Source organism: Poromitra crassiceps, assembly GCF_964638095.1.
Source record: "Poromitra crassiceps genome assembly, chromosome: 13".
Taxonomy (NCBI): Eukaryota; Metazoa; Chordata; class Actinopteri; order Beryciformes; family Melamphaidae; genus Poromitra; species Poromitra crassiceps.
The window spans coordinates 43,483,477-43,504,097 of record NC_139644.1 but is presented as its reverse complement, the minus strand read 5'-3'; the positions used below and the strand labels follow the sequence as shown (position 1 = coordinate 43,504,097).

Sequence of the window (20,621 nt, the reverse complement as noted above, 5' to 3'; positions counted from 1 at the left end):
CTTTATCAGAGCTCTTGGGCTGTGAATGTGTATTCCAACTGTTGACACATGGCATTGCATCATCTTTTCTAGCCTTATTGCTCAGCTCACTCCCAATTTAAATACCAATTTCAGTTGCATAATTTTTATATCGACAGGTGACAATTTAATAAGACAACTTATTTATCTTTTTTCTTTCATTTGTCACCTGTCTGTATCATTATGAATAATCTAATAAGACCTTTTTATAAGCAGCAACAATTCATTTTTTACCCCCCCCCAATCAAAAACAGAAACATACTGACATGAGTTCCCTGGAATTCAATAGCTTTTCAAACACACAGACAGAGAAAACACATTTTAATTTGTTGCGCTCTCCATTCATATTGCATCACAACAGAAACCAACAACCACCATCTGTATCTGATAGAAGTGTGCATGAATGTGCATACCAAAGACCTGGGTAACAGCAATGCAAAGGACATTAGGATAGTACAGTAGTGACTGTCAGTTAGGATAGTACAGTGACTGTCAGTTAGGATAGTACAGTGACTGTCAGTTGTGGTGCAGGGCTGTAATCTATGCAAACAGATCATGGAGGCACACATACATTTGTTCTTAGGCCCTCCTGTGGCCCTTTGTCATAGCACCTCCTCTCTTCCTGCTTCTTTCTGATTGAAGCCCCTGCCGTGACCCCGGCGGGCCCCGCCTCCTCTCCCGCACGGATTGTTGACCCCGCCCCTGTTTCTGGAACCACGCCCTTCCCAGTGGTGGCGCCCGGCCGCCGGGGCGTCCCATTGGTCCGTGCCTCTGAGATGCATGGGATGATGGGCGGATCCATGAGGGCCCCGCCTCCTTCCTCCTTGACCACGGCCACTCACGGTTTCTCCGGCGTCCTTTGGGCACTGGGTTTGCAGCGCGGCCAAGCTTGACTGGCATATGGGCTGCTTGTCAGTAGAAAGCCCAGGCTCTTGTTGGCCGAGGTCGGTGGAACCTTCCTGGTCTGTCTTAGACAAACTCGGCTCTGCAATTCCTAGCTTCGGTTGGCTGTGGTTACCCTTAGATTTGCCTTTTGCTGGTCCATCAGAGGAATGGACATGGGTGCTGTCTGAAGACAGAGAAAGTTTGCCTAGGTGTTGGATTGGGGGTGCAGGTCTCCTGTGTTGTGGCCTCCCCCTCCCTCCTCTCCTCGGGGCCCTCATCTGGCCCTGTGGCCTCTGACCTGGACTACCTCTGCAGAGCGACGGCCCAGTATGAAACTGGTCCACCCTCACAGCAGGTTCATCAGAGGACACAGTGGAGGAGGACACCGATTGGCTGGGAGAGACTTCTACATCCAGGTTACTATTTTCAGCATCCGATGGAGCCTGCAGAATTGATTGCACATGTATCGCTGTAAACATTTTGATATGAACATAACATGTTTAGTAAATTGTGTTCAGGGTTCTCACGCCATCTTAAACACAGGGTTCCCACACGTTTTCACAGACAAAATTCCAACACTTTTCCAGGACCTAGAATATCACGCTAACCACTGCACCAAGAGAGCTAGCTCCCTTGGCGGAGCTGATTAACGTGCCTTTATACTGGGGGGAGTGAGTTTAACCAGCCTACTCGCTACCACTCAGGACTCACGAGGACTCAACATTCATTCGGTTACACAATCGTCCAATGTGTTCTGAAGCATTTGGCTGAATATGAGCAGATCATATTAATTCATCCTGCTGCTGTCACATCATCAATAAATACAAGGGAACCATGTATGACTGTCAGTTCCAGTTCCATCTGGTTCCCTTGCATTTATTGAGCCAAATGCTTCAGAACCCATTGGACAATTGGATGATTATGTTAGTAGTGTGTCCAATTACTTTTGGTCCATTAAAATGTAATTTTGAGCCCTTAAAATGTAATGTAATTCCTACACTGCTCACCTGATTTAGATGTAAATACACTCGAATTAAAGCTGGAAGTCTGCAGTTAAAGCACATCTTGATTGTTTCATTTCAAGTCCATTGTGGTGTACAGAGGCAAAATTATGACGATCGTGTCCAATGTCCAAATATATATGGACCAAACTGTATATTAAAGCACTTTCGATAATCCATGTCCATTTAAAAAAAAAACTTTCAATGCCTTGATTATTTTCCTCAAATTCGCAAACATTCAAGGATTTCAATGATCTGTGGGAACCCTGTAATACAACTTTAATGACCTGTGGGAACCCTGTAATACAACTTTAATGACCTGTGGGAACCCTGTAATACAACTTTAATGACCTGTGGGAACCCTGTAATACAACTTTAATGACCTGTGGGAACCCTGTAATACAACTTTAATGACCTGTGGGAACCCTGTAATACAACTTTAATGACCTGTGGGAACCCTGCAATACAACTTTAATGACCTGTGGGAACCCTGTAATACAACTTTAATGACCTGTGGGAAGTTGGGATCCCTGTAATACAACTTTAATGACCTGTGGGAACCCTGTAACACAACTTTAATGACCTGTGGGAACCCTGTAATACAACTTTAATGACCTGTGGGAACCCTGTAATACAACTTTAATGACCTGTGGGAAGTTGGGAACCCTGTAATACAACTTTAATGACCTGTGGGAACCCTGTAACACAACTTTAATGACCTGTGGGAACCCTGTAATACAACTTTAATGACCTGTGGGAACCCTGTAATACAACTTTAATGACCTGTGGGAAGTTGGGAACCCTGTAATACAACTTTAATGACCTGTGGGAACCCTGTAATACAACTTTAATGACCTGTGGGAACCCTGTAATACAACTTTAATGACCTGTGGGAACCCTGTAATACAACTTTAATGACCTGTGGGAACCCTGTAATACAACTTTAATGACCTGTGGGAACCCTGTAATACAACTTTAATGACCTGTGGGAACCCTGTAATACAACTCTAATGTAGACTATGTTCACACAGCAGCTTAAAGTGTCACGAAAATCACATCCTGATGCATTTGTCCTGCATGCGACTTCAATTCCGATGCTAAAATTTGAATTTTCGCTACAATGACAATAACTGCTGTCTTTCACTTTTCTTATGGTCTCTGTGCTCACGGGTATCTTTTGAGACATCACTGTCAGTTCATATTGGTACGGGCCTCACGGGCCACACTACAATAGATATGAACAGCCTGCGGTGTGAACGCAGCCACACTACAATAGATATGAACAGCCTGCGGTGTGAACGCAGCCACACTACAATAGATATGAACAGCCTGCGGTGTGAACGCAGCCACACTACAATAGATATGAACAGCCTGCGGTGTGAACGCAGCCACACTACAATAGATATGAACAGCCTGCGGTGTGAACGCAGCCACACTACAATAGATATGAACAGCCTGCGGTGTGAACGCAGCCACACTACAATAGATATGAACAGCCTGCGGTGTGAACGCAGCCACACTACAATAGATATGAACAGCCTGCGGTGTGAACGCAGCCACACTACAATAGATATGAACAGCCTGCGGTGTGAACGCAGCCACACTACAATAGATATGAACAGCCTGCGGTGTGAACGTAGCCACACTACGATATGAACAGCCTGCGGTGTGAACGTAGCCACACTACAATAGATATGAACAGCCTGCGGTGTGAACGTAGCCACACTACAATAGATATGAACAGCCTGCGGTGTGAACGCAGCCACACTACAATAGATATGAACAGCCTGCGGTGTGAACGCAGCCACACTACAATAGATATGAACAGCCTGCGGTGTGAACGCAGCCACACTACAATAGATATGAACAGCCTGCGGTGTGAACGTAGCCACACTACAATAGATATGAACAGCCTGCGGTGTGAACGCAGCCACACTACAATAGATATGAACAGCCTGCGGTGTGAACGCAGCCACACTACAATAGATATGAACAGCCTGCGGTGTGAACGCAGCCACACTACAATAGATATGAACAGCCTGCGGTGTGAACGCAGCCACACTACAATAGATATGAACAGCCTGCGGTGTGAACGCAGCCACACTACAATAGATATGAACAGCCTGCGGTGTGAACGCAGCCACACTACAATAGATATGAACAGCCTGCGGTGTGAACGCAGCCACACTACAATAGATATGAACAGCCTGCGGTGTGAACGTAGCCACACTACAATAGATATGAACAGCCTGCGGTGTGAACGCAGCCACACTACAATAGATATGAACAGCCTGCGGTGTGAACGCAGCCACACTACAATAGATATGAACAGCCTGCGGTGTGAACGCAGCCACACTACAATAGATAAGAACAGCCTGCGGTGTGAACGCAGCCACACTACAATAGATATGAACAGCCTGCGGTGTGAACGTAGGCACACTACAATAGATATGAACAGCCTGCGGTGTGAACGTAGGCACACTACAATAGATATGAACAGCCTGCGGTGTGAACGTAGGCACACTACAATAGATATGAACAGCCTGCGGTGTGAACGTAGCCACACTACAATAGATATGAACAGCCTGCGGTGTGAACGTAGCCACACTACAATAGATATGAACAGCCTGCGGTGTGAACGTAGCCATAGTCATTCATTGATCCGTACCTCATTAATATGGATGAGGAAACGATTTGATTCCACCTCGGGGTCGATGATGCCACCTTTAGCCCTCTGTCTTTCAAAGAGTTTCTGGAGTTTACGCCACTTCTGTCGAAACTCCGCCCCGACCGCCGCCCCTTCCATCTGAGTGGAAACCACAAGGCATAAATCACAAATCTCAAGTTTCATTATGCGTGATGATTATCGATCGGGGCATATGCGTCAATACAGCTTTGGCAGCAATGCAGTTAAGTTGCTAATCAGAGCAGAAACTTCATTTGAGCCATCAAAACGGAATGATTAGCATTGAATCGGATGCACTGAAATGACAACGAGGCATCAATAATAACAATAACTATGAAGTATATGAATAAAGTGCAAAGTGAAAAGTGTTGCTTGCACCTTGGGAAAGTGTGGTGCAGGGGAGCAGAGGAGCTGGTCAACATCGTAGGCCAGTGGCTCTCTACACACCGGACACACCACACTCAGCTCCTATGAGACGAGAAGACAAGGACAGTGGCACGTGTCAGCATTTGAACAGCTTAGGAAGCAGGAAGACAAAAACATTTAAATGTTTCTTTAATATTATCCCAACTTAATTTCTGGTGTGCATATGGCAGGGTTCTATGGCAGGGTTCTATGGCAGGGTTCTATGGCAGGGTTCCCACACCTTCCTCAACATCAAATGCAAGGACCTTTTAAGGACTTTCAAGGACCTTTTCCAATGGATCAAGGTTAATTAGTGGCGGCTGTAGCTCAGGAGGTAGAGCGGGTCGTCCACTAATCGCTTTGGATAAAAGAGGTCGGTGGTTCGATCCCCACCTCCTCCAGTCTGCATGTCAAAGTGTCCTTGGGCAAGATACTGAACCCCAAGTTGCTCCCGATGGTGTGCCAGCACCCTGCGTGGTAACCTGCCACCATCGGTGTGTGAATGGGTGAATGTACCTACTGATTGTAAAGCGCTTTGGATAAAAGCGCTATATAAATGCAGGCCATTTACCATTTACCATTTACGGTTACAGTTAAAGATATCTCCATCTTTCATCTGGGACAGCCCAAGTCTGTCAGCCTCAAACACCTGGAGCATTTTAGGACTTTTTGACTCTCCTGTTGTTTTTTAACCCATTCTAGCAGCCAGCATCAAGTGCCATACATCAGGGGTCTGTGGCACTTTGGCAGGGGGCCCGCAAAAAGTTTTCAGGAAAATAAAAATAAAAACTTTTTTTTGTGTGCAAAAGCTTCATAGTTCAATGACAATATTTTATGCTTTAAATCTAAAATGGTTCATGGATTACATTCTAATCTAACAAACCTATCAATTTAAAAGTCAACCACGTTACCGTGGAAACAATTAAGCTTAGCCCAAAATGGGCTAAGCTTAATTGTTTCAGGAGAACCTTAAAAGGTGCTGTAAGTGATTCTGGAGGAAGGACTGAGTCCACACGGTTCTCATTCCCAAGTAGTCAAATATTGATGCTTTGGGTTGGTGATCCGGTCCAGAACACCAACCCAAAGCATCAGTATTTGACTAGTTAGGAATGAGAACCGTGTTGACTCAATCCTCTTTGTGGCGTTCTCTCTCCTGATTGGATAAAGTGGAAATGAGAACCATGTTGACTCAATCCTCTTTATGGAGTTCTCTCCACAGCGCCTCCCATATTACACTGCGTTCAGTGGAACACCGTGAAGACAGAAGCGATAAAAGGAGCGACCAAACAGTAGCGATAGGCAGGGTCGTAGTGGAGGGTAAGCGCAAGTAAACGCAGTTTACCCACCTCTTTGAAACGAGGCAGAGAGTTTACTCACCTATTTTCAGAACAACTTTATCAATCAATGAGGGGAAACAAGGTGGGTAAACTACTATGAGAAAGAAGTAACTCCCGCACACTGTCTCCAAATGCAAATAAAAGTTTAATAGAAGAATAACGTTTCGGTCATCACGACCTTCATCAGATCAGTAAACTACTACCCACCTTGGATAGTTTACCCACCTCTCTATTTATTACCACTACACCGCTGGAGATAGGCTGTCTTGCAGGATCGTAGTTTATCTCTATTGTCTGAACTGAATGATTTGGAGCAAAGAAGGCAGCCAAAGTTTGCAGATTTACTCAGCGTGGTGGTTTCAGCCATTTCAATGAATACAGTTGATGTTTTCACCCGGGGTCTATTTAGCGGTTGCCCACATTCTGAATGCACCGCCCACGAGGTCCGTGGTTGGTCAATTCATACGTCTGTCACGCTTGCTTTTTTCTTAGTCTTGGGGGGCGGGTGTTAACCACTTTTGAGAGTGGTGTTCCAGCCGGCTGGCACAGTGAGAGCACTCGAACCCTGACTCTCTACGGCCTTCCCATCCCTAGCCCCGCCCCTTTACTGATCACACCCTCACCCACATCCACCTAGACAATCCCCCAACGGTTGGGGTGGCACCAACCCACCCCTCAAATCTCCACTCTCTACGACCTTTATATCTGTAGCTACAGCCCCGCAGAAGGTCACCTCTATTGGTCACACAGCGCCCTCCAAAGGCCTCTCCTGGGATAAGCAGTTTGGTGCCTGCGTCCCGGAGGCAAGATGCACGCATGCGCTGTACAGCGGCTTCATGAAAACAAGGAAGTAACTCGGTGCGGATTTACCACGAAAATGACGTTTCACGTAACTATGGATTATTATTTCATCACGTGGTGAGTACCCGATGTCACAACATGTACATAGAGCTTTCTGCCGCTGTGTTTTGTTGACTTTGAACGGTGATATCGATATCGATACTGTTGCACCCAGAGGGCGCAGTTTCTCCAATAGCAAAACTGGGAAAAGTTGCCGAATGGGGCTTTAAATCACATACAATACAATTGTACTCTAAGGATTTTGTTTAGCATCTGAAAACATGAGTTCTGCCTGTGTTGTTCCTACTTGGTGCTTGTCTACAAACTGTATGATAGTGCTGTCATCGTTAGCTGAACGGAAAAAATGCGAATTGAACGTGCTTGATTCACCAATACTGTGTGGAGGGCCGCATATAGTACATTTTGGGTTACGACAACACCTCTTAGCCGTTGTCAAATCACTGTATACCATGATGGCCTCTTGGGGCTTATTGCTTCATTTGGAACCTCGTTTATTTCCTGTCGGCTGTTGTATTAGCAAACACTGCAACAGGAAGTGAGCTGGAGGCGATTTAGAATGTAGATGCGTGACCTGCAGCTCTGCTCTCCCTCTGGTCTTGTCCTCCTCCAGCTCCCTCTCCCTCTGGCGGAGCTCCCTCTCTGAGTGGCTGATGTAGCGGCCCAGGCAGTGGGAGTGGAAGTAGTGGTAGCAGCTTGTCTTAGTGAAGGTCTCTCCCTCCTGAACACAGACATGGAGAAGTAAGGAGAAACACTAGCTAGGTCTCTCTCTCTCCTGAACACAGACATGGAGAAGCAAGGAGAAACACTAGCTAGGTCTCTAAGTAAGTAAGTAAGTAAAATTTTATTTATATAGCACCCTTCCCAGCACGAATGCACAGAGTGCTTTACACATTAAAATAGCAACACAGAAATATAAGTGCAGGAATAATACCAGAAAAAGGCAAAAACATAAGAACATACACAGAGCATGAACAGGTAGAAACAATGGCTATGAATGACTAAAAGGCCTGTCTAAACAGGTGGGTCTTTAATAGTTTTTTAAACGAGAGCTCAGAGCGAGCGGCTCTCAGATCAGGGGGGAGGGCATCTCTCTCTCTCCTGAGCAGAGACATGGAGAAGTAAGGAGAAACACTAGCTAGGTCTCTCTCTCCTGAGCAGAGACATGGAGAAGCAAGGAGAAACACTAGCTAGGTCTCTCTCTCTCCTGAGCAGAGACATGGAGAAGTAAGGAGAAACACTAGCTAGGTCTCTCTCTCTCCTGAGCAGAGACATGGAGAAGCAAGGAGAAACACTAGCTAGGTCTCTCTCTCCTGAGCAGAGACATGGAGAAGTAAGGAGAAACACTAGCTAGGTCTCTCTCTCTCCTGAGCAGAGACATGGAGAAGTAAGGAGAAACACTAGCTAGGTCTCTCTCTCTCCTGAGCAGAGACATGGAGAAGTAAGGAGAAACACTAGCTAGGTCTCTCTCTCCTGAACACAGACATGGAGAAGTAAGGAGAAACACTAGCTAGGTCTCTCCCTCCTGAACACAGACATGGAGAAGTAAGGAGAAACACTAGCTAGGTCTCTCTCTCCTGAACACAGACATGGAGAAGCAAGGAGAAACACTAGCTAGGTCTCTCTCTCTCCTGAGCAGAGACATGGAGAAGTAAGGAGAAACACTAGCTAGGTCTCTCTCTCCTGAACACAGACATGGAGAAGTAAGGAGAAACACTAGGTAGGTCTCTCTCTCCTGAACACAGACATGGAGAAGTAAGGAGAAACACTAGCTAGGTCTCTCTCTCCTGAACACAGACATGGAGAAGTAAGGAGAAACACTAGCTAGGTCTCTCTCTCCTGAACACAGACATGGAGAAGTAAGGAGAAACACTAGGTAGGTCTCTCTCTCCTGAACACAGACATGGAGAAGTAAGGAGAAACACTAGCTAGGTCTCTCCCTCCTGAGCACAGACATGGAGAAGTAAGGAGAAACACTAGCTAGGTCTCTCTCTCCTGAACACAGACATGGAGAAGTAAGGAGAAACACTAGCTAGGTCTCTCCTGAACACAGACATGGAGAAGTAAGGAGAAACACTAGCTAGGTCTCTCTCTCCTGAACACAGACATGGAGAAGTAAGGAGAAACACTAGCTAGGTCTCTCTCTCCTGAACACAGACATGGAGAAGTAAGGAGAAACACTAGGTAGGTCTCTCTCTCCTGAACACAGACATGGAGAAGGAGAAACACTAGCTAGGTCTCTCTCTCCTGAACACAGACATGGAGAAGTAAGGAGAAACACTAGCTAGGTCTCTCTCTCCTGAACACAGACATGGAGAAGTAAGGAGAAACACTAGCTAGGTCTCTCTCTCCTGAGCACAGACATGGAGAAGTAAGGAGAAACACTAGCTAGGTCTCTCTCTCCTGAACACAGACATGGAGAAGTAAGGAGAAACACTAGCTAGGTCTCTCCTGAACACAGACATGGAGAAGTAAGGAGAAACACTAGCTAGGTCTCTCTCTCCTGAACACAGACATGGAGAAGTAAGGAGAAACACTAGCTAGGTCTCTCTCTCCTGAACACAGACATGGAGAAGTAAGGAGAAACACTAGGTAGGTCTCTCTCTCCTGAACACAGACATGGAGAAGTAAGGAGAAACACTAGCTAGGTCTCTCTCTCCTGAACACAGACATGGAGAAGTAAGGAGAAACACTAGCTAGGTCTCTCTCTCCTGAACACAGACATGGAGAAGTAAGGAGAAACACTAGCTAGGTCTCTCTCTCCTGAGCACAGACATGGAGAAGTAAGGAGAAACACTAGCTAGGTCTCTCTCTCCTGAACACAGACATGGAGAAGTAAGGAGAAACACTAGCTAGGTCTCTCTCTCCTGAGCACAGACATGGAGAAGTAAGGAGAAACACTAGGTAGTACTGTAGCACCAACAACACCACTGGTGTGAGATAGAGGCTACCAATAGTCTTAATCATGGTCTCATTTGTATATGGCACTTATACCAAGGCATCTAAATCATTTTGACAATGTTATATTGATGTTTAAAAATGACACGCAGCACCCTTACATCAACGGTGGTGTTAAGCGTGACTTTAACTGATAACTCTTCATTTCCGACCTGCATGGGCCTTATTTTCAAATTGACTACGTATTATGAAGTAACAAAGTATCACATGGACAAGTATCATTGAAATGTTTTCATGAACTGTCAATCGCAGCCAATTACAGATGTAATTCAACTTCAGATCCTTCAACTTCGAAGTCTCATCACACCCAATGTCCTCCATTTTGGATAAATAACTATCAAGTGATAAAAACGCCACAGACAAAGATTGAGAGTTTGGACTGTACGATGCGAACAACTAACAGAAACAATAGCAGCTGCATACCTTAAACCCATAAAGGCAAATGACACAGTTTCCATGGGGAATATTGCTTTCTGTCAGGATCTCCTTGGCTTTCTGAGGGAGGAAAAGGAGTGGATGTATTCAATCGATACATAATCGTGTATCAAAATAACATAATGTGATATGAACTAATCCTAACCAAACATGATAGTGACCTCGATCAGCTGATACAACACTGGGGAACCCAGACAGGATTCTGCCTCTGTCTGCAGACACCTCTGGACACTAAGAGAGACACAGAGGACAAAACGGCGTCATTTTGAATCTTTTCAAATCGATGTTAAACGAGCACAAAGAGCTTAGCAGACAGAGAGAACAGCAATACTTAAGAGAGAGACACATGGAAGGATGTAGGAAAACAGTGGATAGATAAATCAAGAAGAAGAAGAAGTAGAAGTAGAAGTAGAAGAAGAAGAAGAAGAATTATTACCTACTAAGCTTGTCATCAGAGAGCCCTCGAGGGTTATGAATGGAGATGGATGGAGAAGTGGACGGGTACTGAGGAAAACACGGGGAAGAGAAACACATTACTACTGTGTTAAGTAGCACTGCTTCACCAAAAACAGCTACATTGACAGTGGTGGATGGCTTTGCAAGAATGGGTAAGATGAAGGATGAAGATGAAGGTAAAAGTGACAGTATATATTACAGTCAGATGAAGGTAAAAGTGACAGTATATATTACAGTCAGATGAAGGTAAAAGTGACAGTATATATTAGTCAGATTAAGGTAAAAGTGACAGTATATATTACAGACAGATGAAGGTAAAAGTGACAGTATATATTACAGTCAGATGAAGGTAAAAGTGACAGTATATATTACAGTCAGATGAAGGTAAAAGTGACAGTGTATATTACAGACAGATGAAGGTAAAAGTGACAGTATATATTACAGACAGATGAAGGTGACAGTATATATTACAGACAGATGAAGGTAAAAGTGACAGTATATATTACAGTCAGATGAAGGTAAAAGTGACAGTATATATTACAGACAGATGAAGGTAAAAGTGACAGTATATATTACAGTCAGATGAAGGTAAAAGTGACAGTATATATTACAGACAGATGAAGGTAAAAGTGACAGTATATATTACAGACAGATGAAGGTAAAAGTGACAGTATATATTACAGACAGATGAAGGTAAAAGTGACAGTATATATGACAGTCAGATGAAGGTGACAGTATATATTACAGACAGATGAAGGTAAAAGTGACAGTATATATTACAGACAGATGAAGGTAAAAGTGACAGTATATATGACAGTCAGATGAAGGTGACAGTATATATTACAGACAGATGAAGGTAAAAGTGACAGTATATATTACAGTCAGATGAAGGTGACAGTATATATTACAGACAGATGAAGGTAAAAGTGACAGTATATATTACAGACAGAGGAAGGTAAAAGTGACAGTATATATTACAGTCAGATGAAGGTAAAAGTGACAGTATATATTACAGACAGATGAAGGTAAAAGTGACAGTATATATTACAGTCAGATGAAGGTGACAGTATATATTACAGACAGATGAAGGTAAAAGTGACAGTATATATTACAGTCAGATGAAGGTAAAAGTGACAGTATATATTACAGACAGATGAAGGTAAAAGTGACAGTATATATTACAGTCAGATGAAGGTGACAGTATATATTACAGACAGATGAAGGTAAAAGTGACAGTATATATTACAGACAGAGGAAGGTAAAAGTGACAGTATATATTACAGACAGATGAAGGTAAAAGTGACAGTATATATTACAGTCAGATGAAGGTGACAGTATATATTACAGACAGATGAAGGTAAAAGTGACAGTATATATTACAGTCAGATGAAGGTAAAAGTGACAGTATATATTACAGACAGAGGAAGGTAAAAGTGACAGTATATATTACAGACAGATGAAGGTAAAAGTGACAGTATATATTACAGTCAGATGAAGGTGACAGTATATATTACAGACAGATGAAGGTAAAAGTGACAGTATATATTACAGTCAGATGAAGGTAAAAGTGACAGTATATATTACAGTCAGATGAAGGTGACAGTTTATATTACAGACAGATGAAGGTAAAAGTGACAGTATATATTACAGTCAGATGAAGGTAAAAGTGACAGTATATATTACAGACAGAGGAAGGTAAAAGTGACAGTATATATTACAGACAGAGGAAGGTAAAAGTGACAGTATATATTACATATACATATTACATATATATATTACATAATATATTACAGTCAGTGTTGTACATGAACATGCTAAAAGTGGCGTTCATTGAACAAGCTCATATTTTGGTGAACGGTGAGGGTGAGGTGAACGCAGCCTTTTGTAAATCCATGAACGTACTGCGAGCGTTGTTCACACCTGCGGGAGTTAACGGTGCTCTTATCGTTCTTTTTCTCGCTCTTACCTTGATAATTGCCCATTGTGTTTAAATGCGTGTAGTAATTTACGTAAGAATAAAACGGTTTTGCTGTCATTTTGTCGCGCTGCCTCTGTCTCTGCTTCTCTCTTCCCTCCCGCGCTCTGCCTACAGGGGGGCTCAGAGTAGACACACAAGCTGACACACACACACACACACATCGGTGTGGACTTGAGCATGTTTTTGGGCTGTGTCAACTTCAGCAACAGAGACCAGCAACGGGAATACCGCAATTTACTTTCAGAATAAAGGTATTCAAATTCTCACCTTTGGAGAAAAAAATTATTTCAATGAATGAAACAGCAAATATTTTATCAAAATACTGATATTAAGATTACATATGGAGTGAAACTGTGGCTGTAAAGCACTAACTTAATATTAAGGTTAACGTTACAATGAGAGCTTTATTTTGAAAGCCCTAAAGCGGAAGACTTACTTTTACATTCTAGATGACTTGATGCACTAAATGATGAAAGAAAGAAAAAACTCAAATGAACTGCTCATTTTTTGCCACGGTATGTTTTCACATACTAGGAATTTGTCTTGGTGTGGTTGGTGCTCATTATCATTGATAAGAACAAATATACATGAACAAATAAGATATAAAGGATCTAAAGAGATTATAAATTATAATAAAAGGATTCAGATATTAACAGATATAGATAGTATTAACAGATAGATAGAAACAGCATTAACAGAGTATAAACAGATTTGTCAGCTAGGTGAAGTAAGCTAAGTTTACTGTTTATTGTTTATTGTTTACAGAAGATGTACAGCGTCAGGGTGCATCATAGGTAGCAGCAGTAAGTGAGCTTTGTGTTGACATGGTTTGCAGGTAAGTGACAGTCGGAGTAATAAAATATGGACAAAATTGTGATCTATGAACGTGAACTAGTTCATTTTAACCTCTTCCTCCCCGAGCGTCCCCCCCCCCAGCGGACCCTCCACTTGTCATCTCTCACAAATGACGGTCTATAGCAGCCTAGGAAGCACGCAATGGGACATACAGTGCACCAACATTTCAAGGAGAAACGTGGCTACAAGACTGTAACAATCATTTGTACTCAAACAAAAAATAATTCCAACCCCAAGCAACAATATCAGCATGTAGCAAAAACACAAAACGCTGCATGCCTGCGTTTACGTGGTGATTTATTTTTGCAACTGAATCGTTCCCACACAAACGGCATTCGAAAGCTTAGGCAGTGCTGTTTCCAACGCTGTAAGGCGCGTCGCTGAGAGATGACAACTCACTCAGTCAGTAGGCTGTCAAAGAACAGCAAAAAAGTTTTTTTACTTTTAATAGATAAAACTATAAATTATGTCTTACCTGTGCTGTTTTCCAATCAAAAGTTTTGTTTGACTTCATAAAAACGCTACTACCGGTAATTGCTACTCCTAAATTAGGGGTGTCAAAAATAATCAATTATAAGATGCATCGCGATGCGGACGTGCATGATTCTGCATCGATTCACAAATGTAAAAAATCGATTATTAAAAATAATAATAATAATAATCAAATTAAATATAATGGAAGTACGGTACATGCAGTTGTTTATTTTAATTATGGATCATAATACAATGCAAAAAAGAAAGTGAGTAAAAATAAATCATGTATTGGGGGGAAAAAGTGATGCATCGATTTAAGATGCATCGAGATGCATCGAGATGCATCGATAATCGTAATCGAATCGAATCGTAGCCCTCTGAATCGTAATCGAATCGAATCGTGAGGCCAGTGAAGATTCACAGCCCTAATGCCTCAATCATCTTGAAGCGTTTTTTTTACAGTCATGGTGTTTACAAAGCCATATGGAGGGTTTTACAGAGTGGGTCGCCTTCACACAATATACGATCTTTGTGTTCGCCTCGAGGGCATTTCCTGGAAAAGTGTGTGACGTAAATGATTTCAGTCAACGTTGATTCTATTGGCTCTGATGGTTCCATAGAGGTGTCAATCATCGACCAATGGGTTCCCGAGATATCCCTCTGTGTAACGCCCCAGGCTTTGCATGCGTTTTGAAGAAACCCTGTTTGATGCATTGTACGCAGTAAAAACAGATGTAACGCTTGAGGGTTACCCAAACCATAACACATTAACTGAATACCTATAGTGATATTGTAAATAAGGGAAAAAAAGGGTTTTCAGTCTTCTACCATAGAAAAGTCAAATGGCACACAGGGTGCCCAGAATGTGCCCAAAGCAGGTCCGCCTGGGCCTACCTGCAGTAAAACATCTGTAAAATTGCTCTGGTTCACTTTCTAAGCATTTGCTTTGATACAAGCACTCAAGATACAAGATATTAGTCTATTGCTCCATATAAGAATTTGGCTGCCAACCCATGATTTTCAGGTGGTTTTCATCCAAAATAGTGGGTTGTTGTTTTTTGGCGGAGCTTGAATTAAAAAAAAATTGCTATGTTCTAACTGATTTTACTCTGATACAGTACATTTTGAATTGATTCTGACACTTCTACAGCGATCTCACAGGTGTTGGCTATCTTCTGAGAAATATATATATACAGTATATATATACAGTATATATACCACCTGTGTCATCCATTATAACTGGAAATGAGGACTGCCATGTCTCATTGCAGCTTAGTAGTATTATGGTGTAAAATCCCAACCATTTAGAATGATCGTAGAGAGTGCTCAGGGACATACAGTACTAGAAGCAACCAGGAAGTAGGAGAAGATGATGATAAGCCTACCTGCTGATCAAGGATCAAAGTCAGGGTGAGTCTGACAAACTGGGAGACGGAGTCCTCAGCAGTCGAGGGGTACAGGACCAGGCTCACTTCCCAGCCCCTAGAAGACACCACCACGCTTTAGTCATTATAGAGCAGAGATGCTTACAAGTCACTTTTTGCAAGTCCAAGTCAAGTCTCAAGTCTTTCATCACAAGTCCAAGTCAAGTCTCAAGTCTCTTATGAATGAGCATTCTATCATCTGCTGCTTACCCCGCTAGCCGGGCGCTTCTCGCTCATACTGAGCACATTAGCGCCGGCGAACGTCACGCATTTCCCATCAAACACGTGCCATTTTCACGTCTAGGTCTAAATGCCAGCTCCTACCTGAGTCTTCACGTGAAGTGAAGACGCTATCCGATGCAAAACATCCTCTTCTTTTAATAACATATAGTTGTTGCATCCAAATTGTTGCATAAAATCCACTTTTCTGTCTTCCAAAAACCGAAAAGCATTTATCTGGAGCACCGCTTCTTCTTCTTCTCTGATCTGAAGCAACCCAGACCAACGACTCACTGTTTACTCACTAATGCCCCCCACACTTCCGCAATGGTATTGCACCTTTTTCGTTGTTACTGCTTGGCACAAATGCAGAAATGTAGGTGCAATACCATTTCGGAAGTGTGGGGGGCATTGGTGAGTAAACAGGGTTGCTCGAGGTGCTTCCGGGTAGTAAAAAACAGCATCAAAAATCATTGGTCAAGATTTGCCAAGCATCTGTGACATCCATAATACCAACACACTGTACAACCTGTGACATCTATAATACCAACACACTGTACCACCTGTGACATCTATAATACCAACATACTGTACCACCTGTGACATCTATAATACCAACATACTGTACCACCTGTGACATCTATAATACCAACACACTGTACCACCTGTGACATGTATAATACCAACATACTGTACCACCTGTGACATGTATAATACCAACATACTGTACCACCTGCGACATCTATAATACCAACATACTGTACCACCTGTGACATGTATAATACCAACATACTGTACCACCTGTGACATCTATAATACCAACATACTGTACCACCTGTGACATCTATAATACCAACACACTGTACCACCTGTGACATGTATAATACCAACATACTGTACCACCTGTGACATGTATAATACCAACACACTGTACCACCTGTGACATCTATAATACCAACACACTGTACCACCTGCGACATCTATAATACCAACATACTGTACCACCTGCGACATCTATAATACCAACATACTGTACCACCTGTGACATGTATAATACCAACATACTGTACCACCTGTGACATGTATAATACCAACATACTGTACCACCTGTGACATGTATAATACCAACATACTGTACCACCTGTGACATCTATAATACCAACATACTAAAGATGGGGCTGAAGATAATCAGGGACCCCTCCCACCCAGCTAACACTCTTTTTGTCCCCCTCCCTTCAGGAAAAAGGGTACATACAGCAGAACCACTCGTCTGCGTTAACAGCTCGTACCCTGAAGCAGTGAGGGCCCTTTAACTCCTCCTCAGCTGTTAAGTTCATGACCCTGATTTAACTATGCCACCTAGTGTTCAGTTCATGACCCTGATTTAACTATGCCACCTAGTGTTCAGTTCATGACCCTGATTTAACTATGCCGCCCCCACCCCCCCTCCCAGTAGGGTCTTTTAATGCACCACACACTTTCCACTAATGCAGCAGACACTTGTGCCTATTCTGCCATTTTTAACGCTCTGTCAACAATGGATACTGTATGTTTTTGCACTTAATAGACGTTTTTACAGAGTGTATTTCTTTGTTATATGTTTTTACACATGTGCAGTTGTATTGCCCTGAGGATGTGTGTTTGTCATTGTGGGTGTTTTGCCTGTTACGAGCACACACCAAGACAAATTCCAAGCAATGTTTCATTGATATGGCAATAAACTATTGAATCTTGAATCTTGACTTTGGTTAAAACGGTAAAAGTCTGGTAATTGCTGGATAACTGAAACATTGGAATAGAGTCAAATGTTCTGGCAAGAGAAACAGCCACAACACTTCTCTATTTTCTTTCACCTTTATTTAACAAGATAAAAAGCAATGAGATAGAAATCTCTTTTACGATGTTGACCTGCCCAAGATGGGAGCAAAAATCGACATGTCAATGCAAGGAGCTGCTGCTGCTTAAAGTGATGTATGACTATTGATTGATTGATTGATTGATTGATTGATTGATTGATTGATTGATTGATTGATTGATTGATTTGTCAGTGGGGGGATTCTGGCTGTGTTGAATTGTTGAAGTCAAAAGATTCAATGTAGAAGTTGTCATCAGATGTCATCAGATGGCATAGATACAGTGCAGTGATGTCATCAGATGGTGATAGATACAGAGCAGTGATGTCATCAGATGGTGATAGATACAGAGCAGTGATGTCATCAGATGGCATAGATACAGTGCAGTGATGTCATCAGATGGTGATAGATACAGAGCAGTGATGTCATCAGATGGTGATAGATACAGTGCAGTGATGTCATCAGATGGAAATAGATACAATGCAGAGTCGATGTCACCCAACAGCAATGTCTCACCTCATCTAACCCCAATACCAGGGTTGCCAACCGTCCCTTAAAATACGGAATCGTCCAGTATTTCTAAACAAAAAGACGTGTTCCGTATTGAACTGATACGGGACGCGCTTTGTCCCGTATTGGAGAAACATTGCAGTGAAAAGAGTGAAGCGCTATTTGTGAGCGAGACGACTCCGCCGCCCGCTGCTGTTCTGCCCCTCAGCTCGGCCTGTCTGTGCTGTGGTGTCATGTTACGTTCAACTACCATAGAATGCGCTTCTCGACATTCTTGTGAGTCACGACCAATGAGAAGAGATCATACATGGGCAACATATGGCCCGTGGGCCGTATGCGGCCCGCGGGCGCCCCCTGTGTGGCCCGCGATGGAATTGCAAAAAAATATATATATATATATACCAATATACCCGCTGAATAAGTGTCCAAATGTTCATGTCATTCTGGGCAATACTCTTCTGTTATAGCATTTCAGTCTGGAATATGGAATATCTTTCAATAATATTTATGACTAAAAGGCTAAAAGTAATCTCATGTGTAAGAAATCTCATGTGTAAGAAATGACTGTTCTACATTGAAGTAGAAATTTAAATAATTAACTTGTTGGTTTTGGATTTATTTAGCTTCAAGAGTGCATTTTTGTTCTTGTGTGACCCTCAACACAGGCTTTGAGAATCCCGGGCCACTTACTGATACTTATGTTTAAATTAACCCACTCATATTCTGGTTTATTTCAAGAAAAACATTTCGGCTAGTGGAAATTCTAATTGGCTGGTAACTTTAGAATCTAGCAGCCATATTGACAGGTGGTGAAAAAAGTTAATTTCAAGCCCTGAAGGGAGATCAGGTGGTGACATAGGAGTGAGTGAGGAAAAGGATCAAATATTGGTGGTTAAGACTGAATAATGACATCACAATTGTTAATTTAAAATGAGTTATTCCTCTAAACCTGGCTTCAAATGCCCCAAATTTTTCACGCTGGCGCCGTTCAGCCCTCAGCAAAACCTGGTAGCGAGGAATTTTTTTTGTGGCCCTCTCTATCATCAAAGTTGCCCATCCATTGGTTACAGCGTGACAATATTTGTTCGGCCCCCGGCAACAATCTGGGTTTCTCATGTGGCCCCCCATGAAAAACAGTTGCCCACCCCTGCTATAGATTCAATAGACTGACGACATCGTGACTCAGCCAATGAGTGTGTTCTGTTTTGCACATTGAGTTACTGAACCAAGTTGTTTAACTTGCATAACTTAACCAAATGTATTTACTATAACCCTGGCTTGCCATTTGCACTGTTTGTTTTTTCTTAAGATACCACTGTTTTATTGTAAAGAATGAGAAACTTTGTTTTGTAATGCCAAAATAAAATTCTTGAATGATAATGTGTTACACGCTTATTATTCTATTGCACAAATATTAAAAAACTGACCAAAGGATTGTGAGCTTGCTTGTGTTAATAATAATAATGGGGGAAATGGTTGAAGCTGAAGCCATTGCAGTTATGTGGTTGTTATATCTTTAAGTCCACTACTGAGCAGGTGTAACCTGTTCTACTTGTGAAGGATATTCCCCCCCCCCCAGGACCACCACCGTCCCTTATTTCCAATTCAAAAACTTGGCAACCCTACCCAATACATGCCATTCTCTCTCCATGGCGCTTTACCAGACTCCATTCAAAAATCTGTGAATTAATTATTCCTTGCTTATCTGCAAAATAGCACACTTTAAGGACCACGACTTACGACTTTAACGAGTTGAAAGTTGAACGGATTCACTCTACAATTTGGCAAACATCCAATACACATCAGCAGAGGCTGTATAGTATGGTGTGAAATGAGCAGTCTCACCCGTCATCTCTCCTGGTGACCCGCAGCTCGTCCAGGTAGATGGACCGAAGCACTTCGATCTCAGACAGCACACTGCAGAGGGAAACACGGCATTTAAAACGCATTTACATTTTGAACTGCGTTGTATTGTTCTTTTATAGTTCGCCGGCACAACCCAGCGAGCTAAGTTACCGTTAGCCTAGCTGACGTGTTGTTGTAGGCCAGCGACATTTGTCATTTCACTGGCTTTGAGTCGCAGAACAGACACAGGGTGTGTGTAGATGTGTTTTTAACCTGAGGTTTGAACAGAGGATTCAGACATGCTGTCGACAAACTTACTCGCACTCCGCAGACATGTTTTCCCTGAGCCGCTTGTCACTGAGCTGCTGCTGAGTCAAAGATATGACTCCACTTCCGGGCCATTGGGTTTCACTTCCGGGCCATT

At 42.7% G+C, this 20,621-nt stretch overlaps 1 protein-coding gene across 1 annotated transcript; it reads right to left on the bottom strand.

Annotated features, from left to right (window-relative positions):
* Positions 1-355: 355 nt before the first annotated feature.
* rnf25 (ring finger protein 25) lies at positions 356-20,553 on the bottom strand. Its single transcript, XM_083649251.1, has 10 exons — positions 20,516-20,553; positions 20,198-20,269; positions 15,732-15,828; positions 11,020-11,087; positions 10,745-10,814; positions 10,572-10,643; positions 7,765-7,911; positions 4,969-5,058; positions 4,573-4,710; positions 356-1,346 (listed from the first exon to the last, which is right to left on the bottom strand). Exons 1-10 carry the CDS (start codon positions 20,530-20,532, stop codon positions 621-623), a joined length of 1,497 nt encoding a protein of 498 aa, XP_083505377.1. The 5' UTR covers positions 20,533-20,553; the 3' UTR covers positions 356-620.
* Positions 20,554-20,621: the final 68 nt, after the last annotated feature.

Excerpts from the sequence above, each read along its gene's own strand:
- rnf25 (XM_083649251.1), bottom strand. Across the intron at positions 10,644-10,744 it reads TGTTGTATCAGCTGATCGAG|AAAGCCAAGGAGATCCTGAC; the intron begins GTCACTATCATG and ends TTCCTCCCTCAG. Across the intron at positions 5,059-7,764 it reads GAGGGAGAGCAGAGCTGCAG|GAGCTGAGTGTGGTGTGTCC; the intron begins GTCACGCATCTA and ends CTCGTCTCATAG.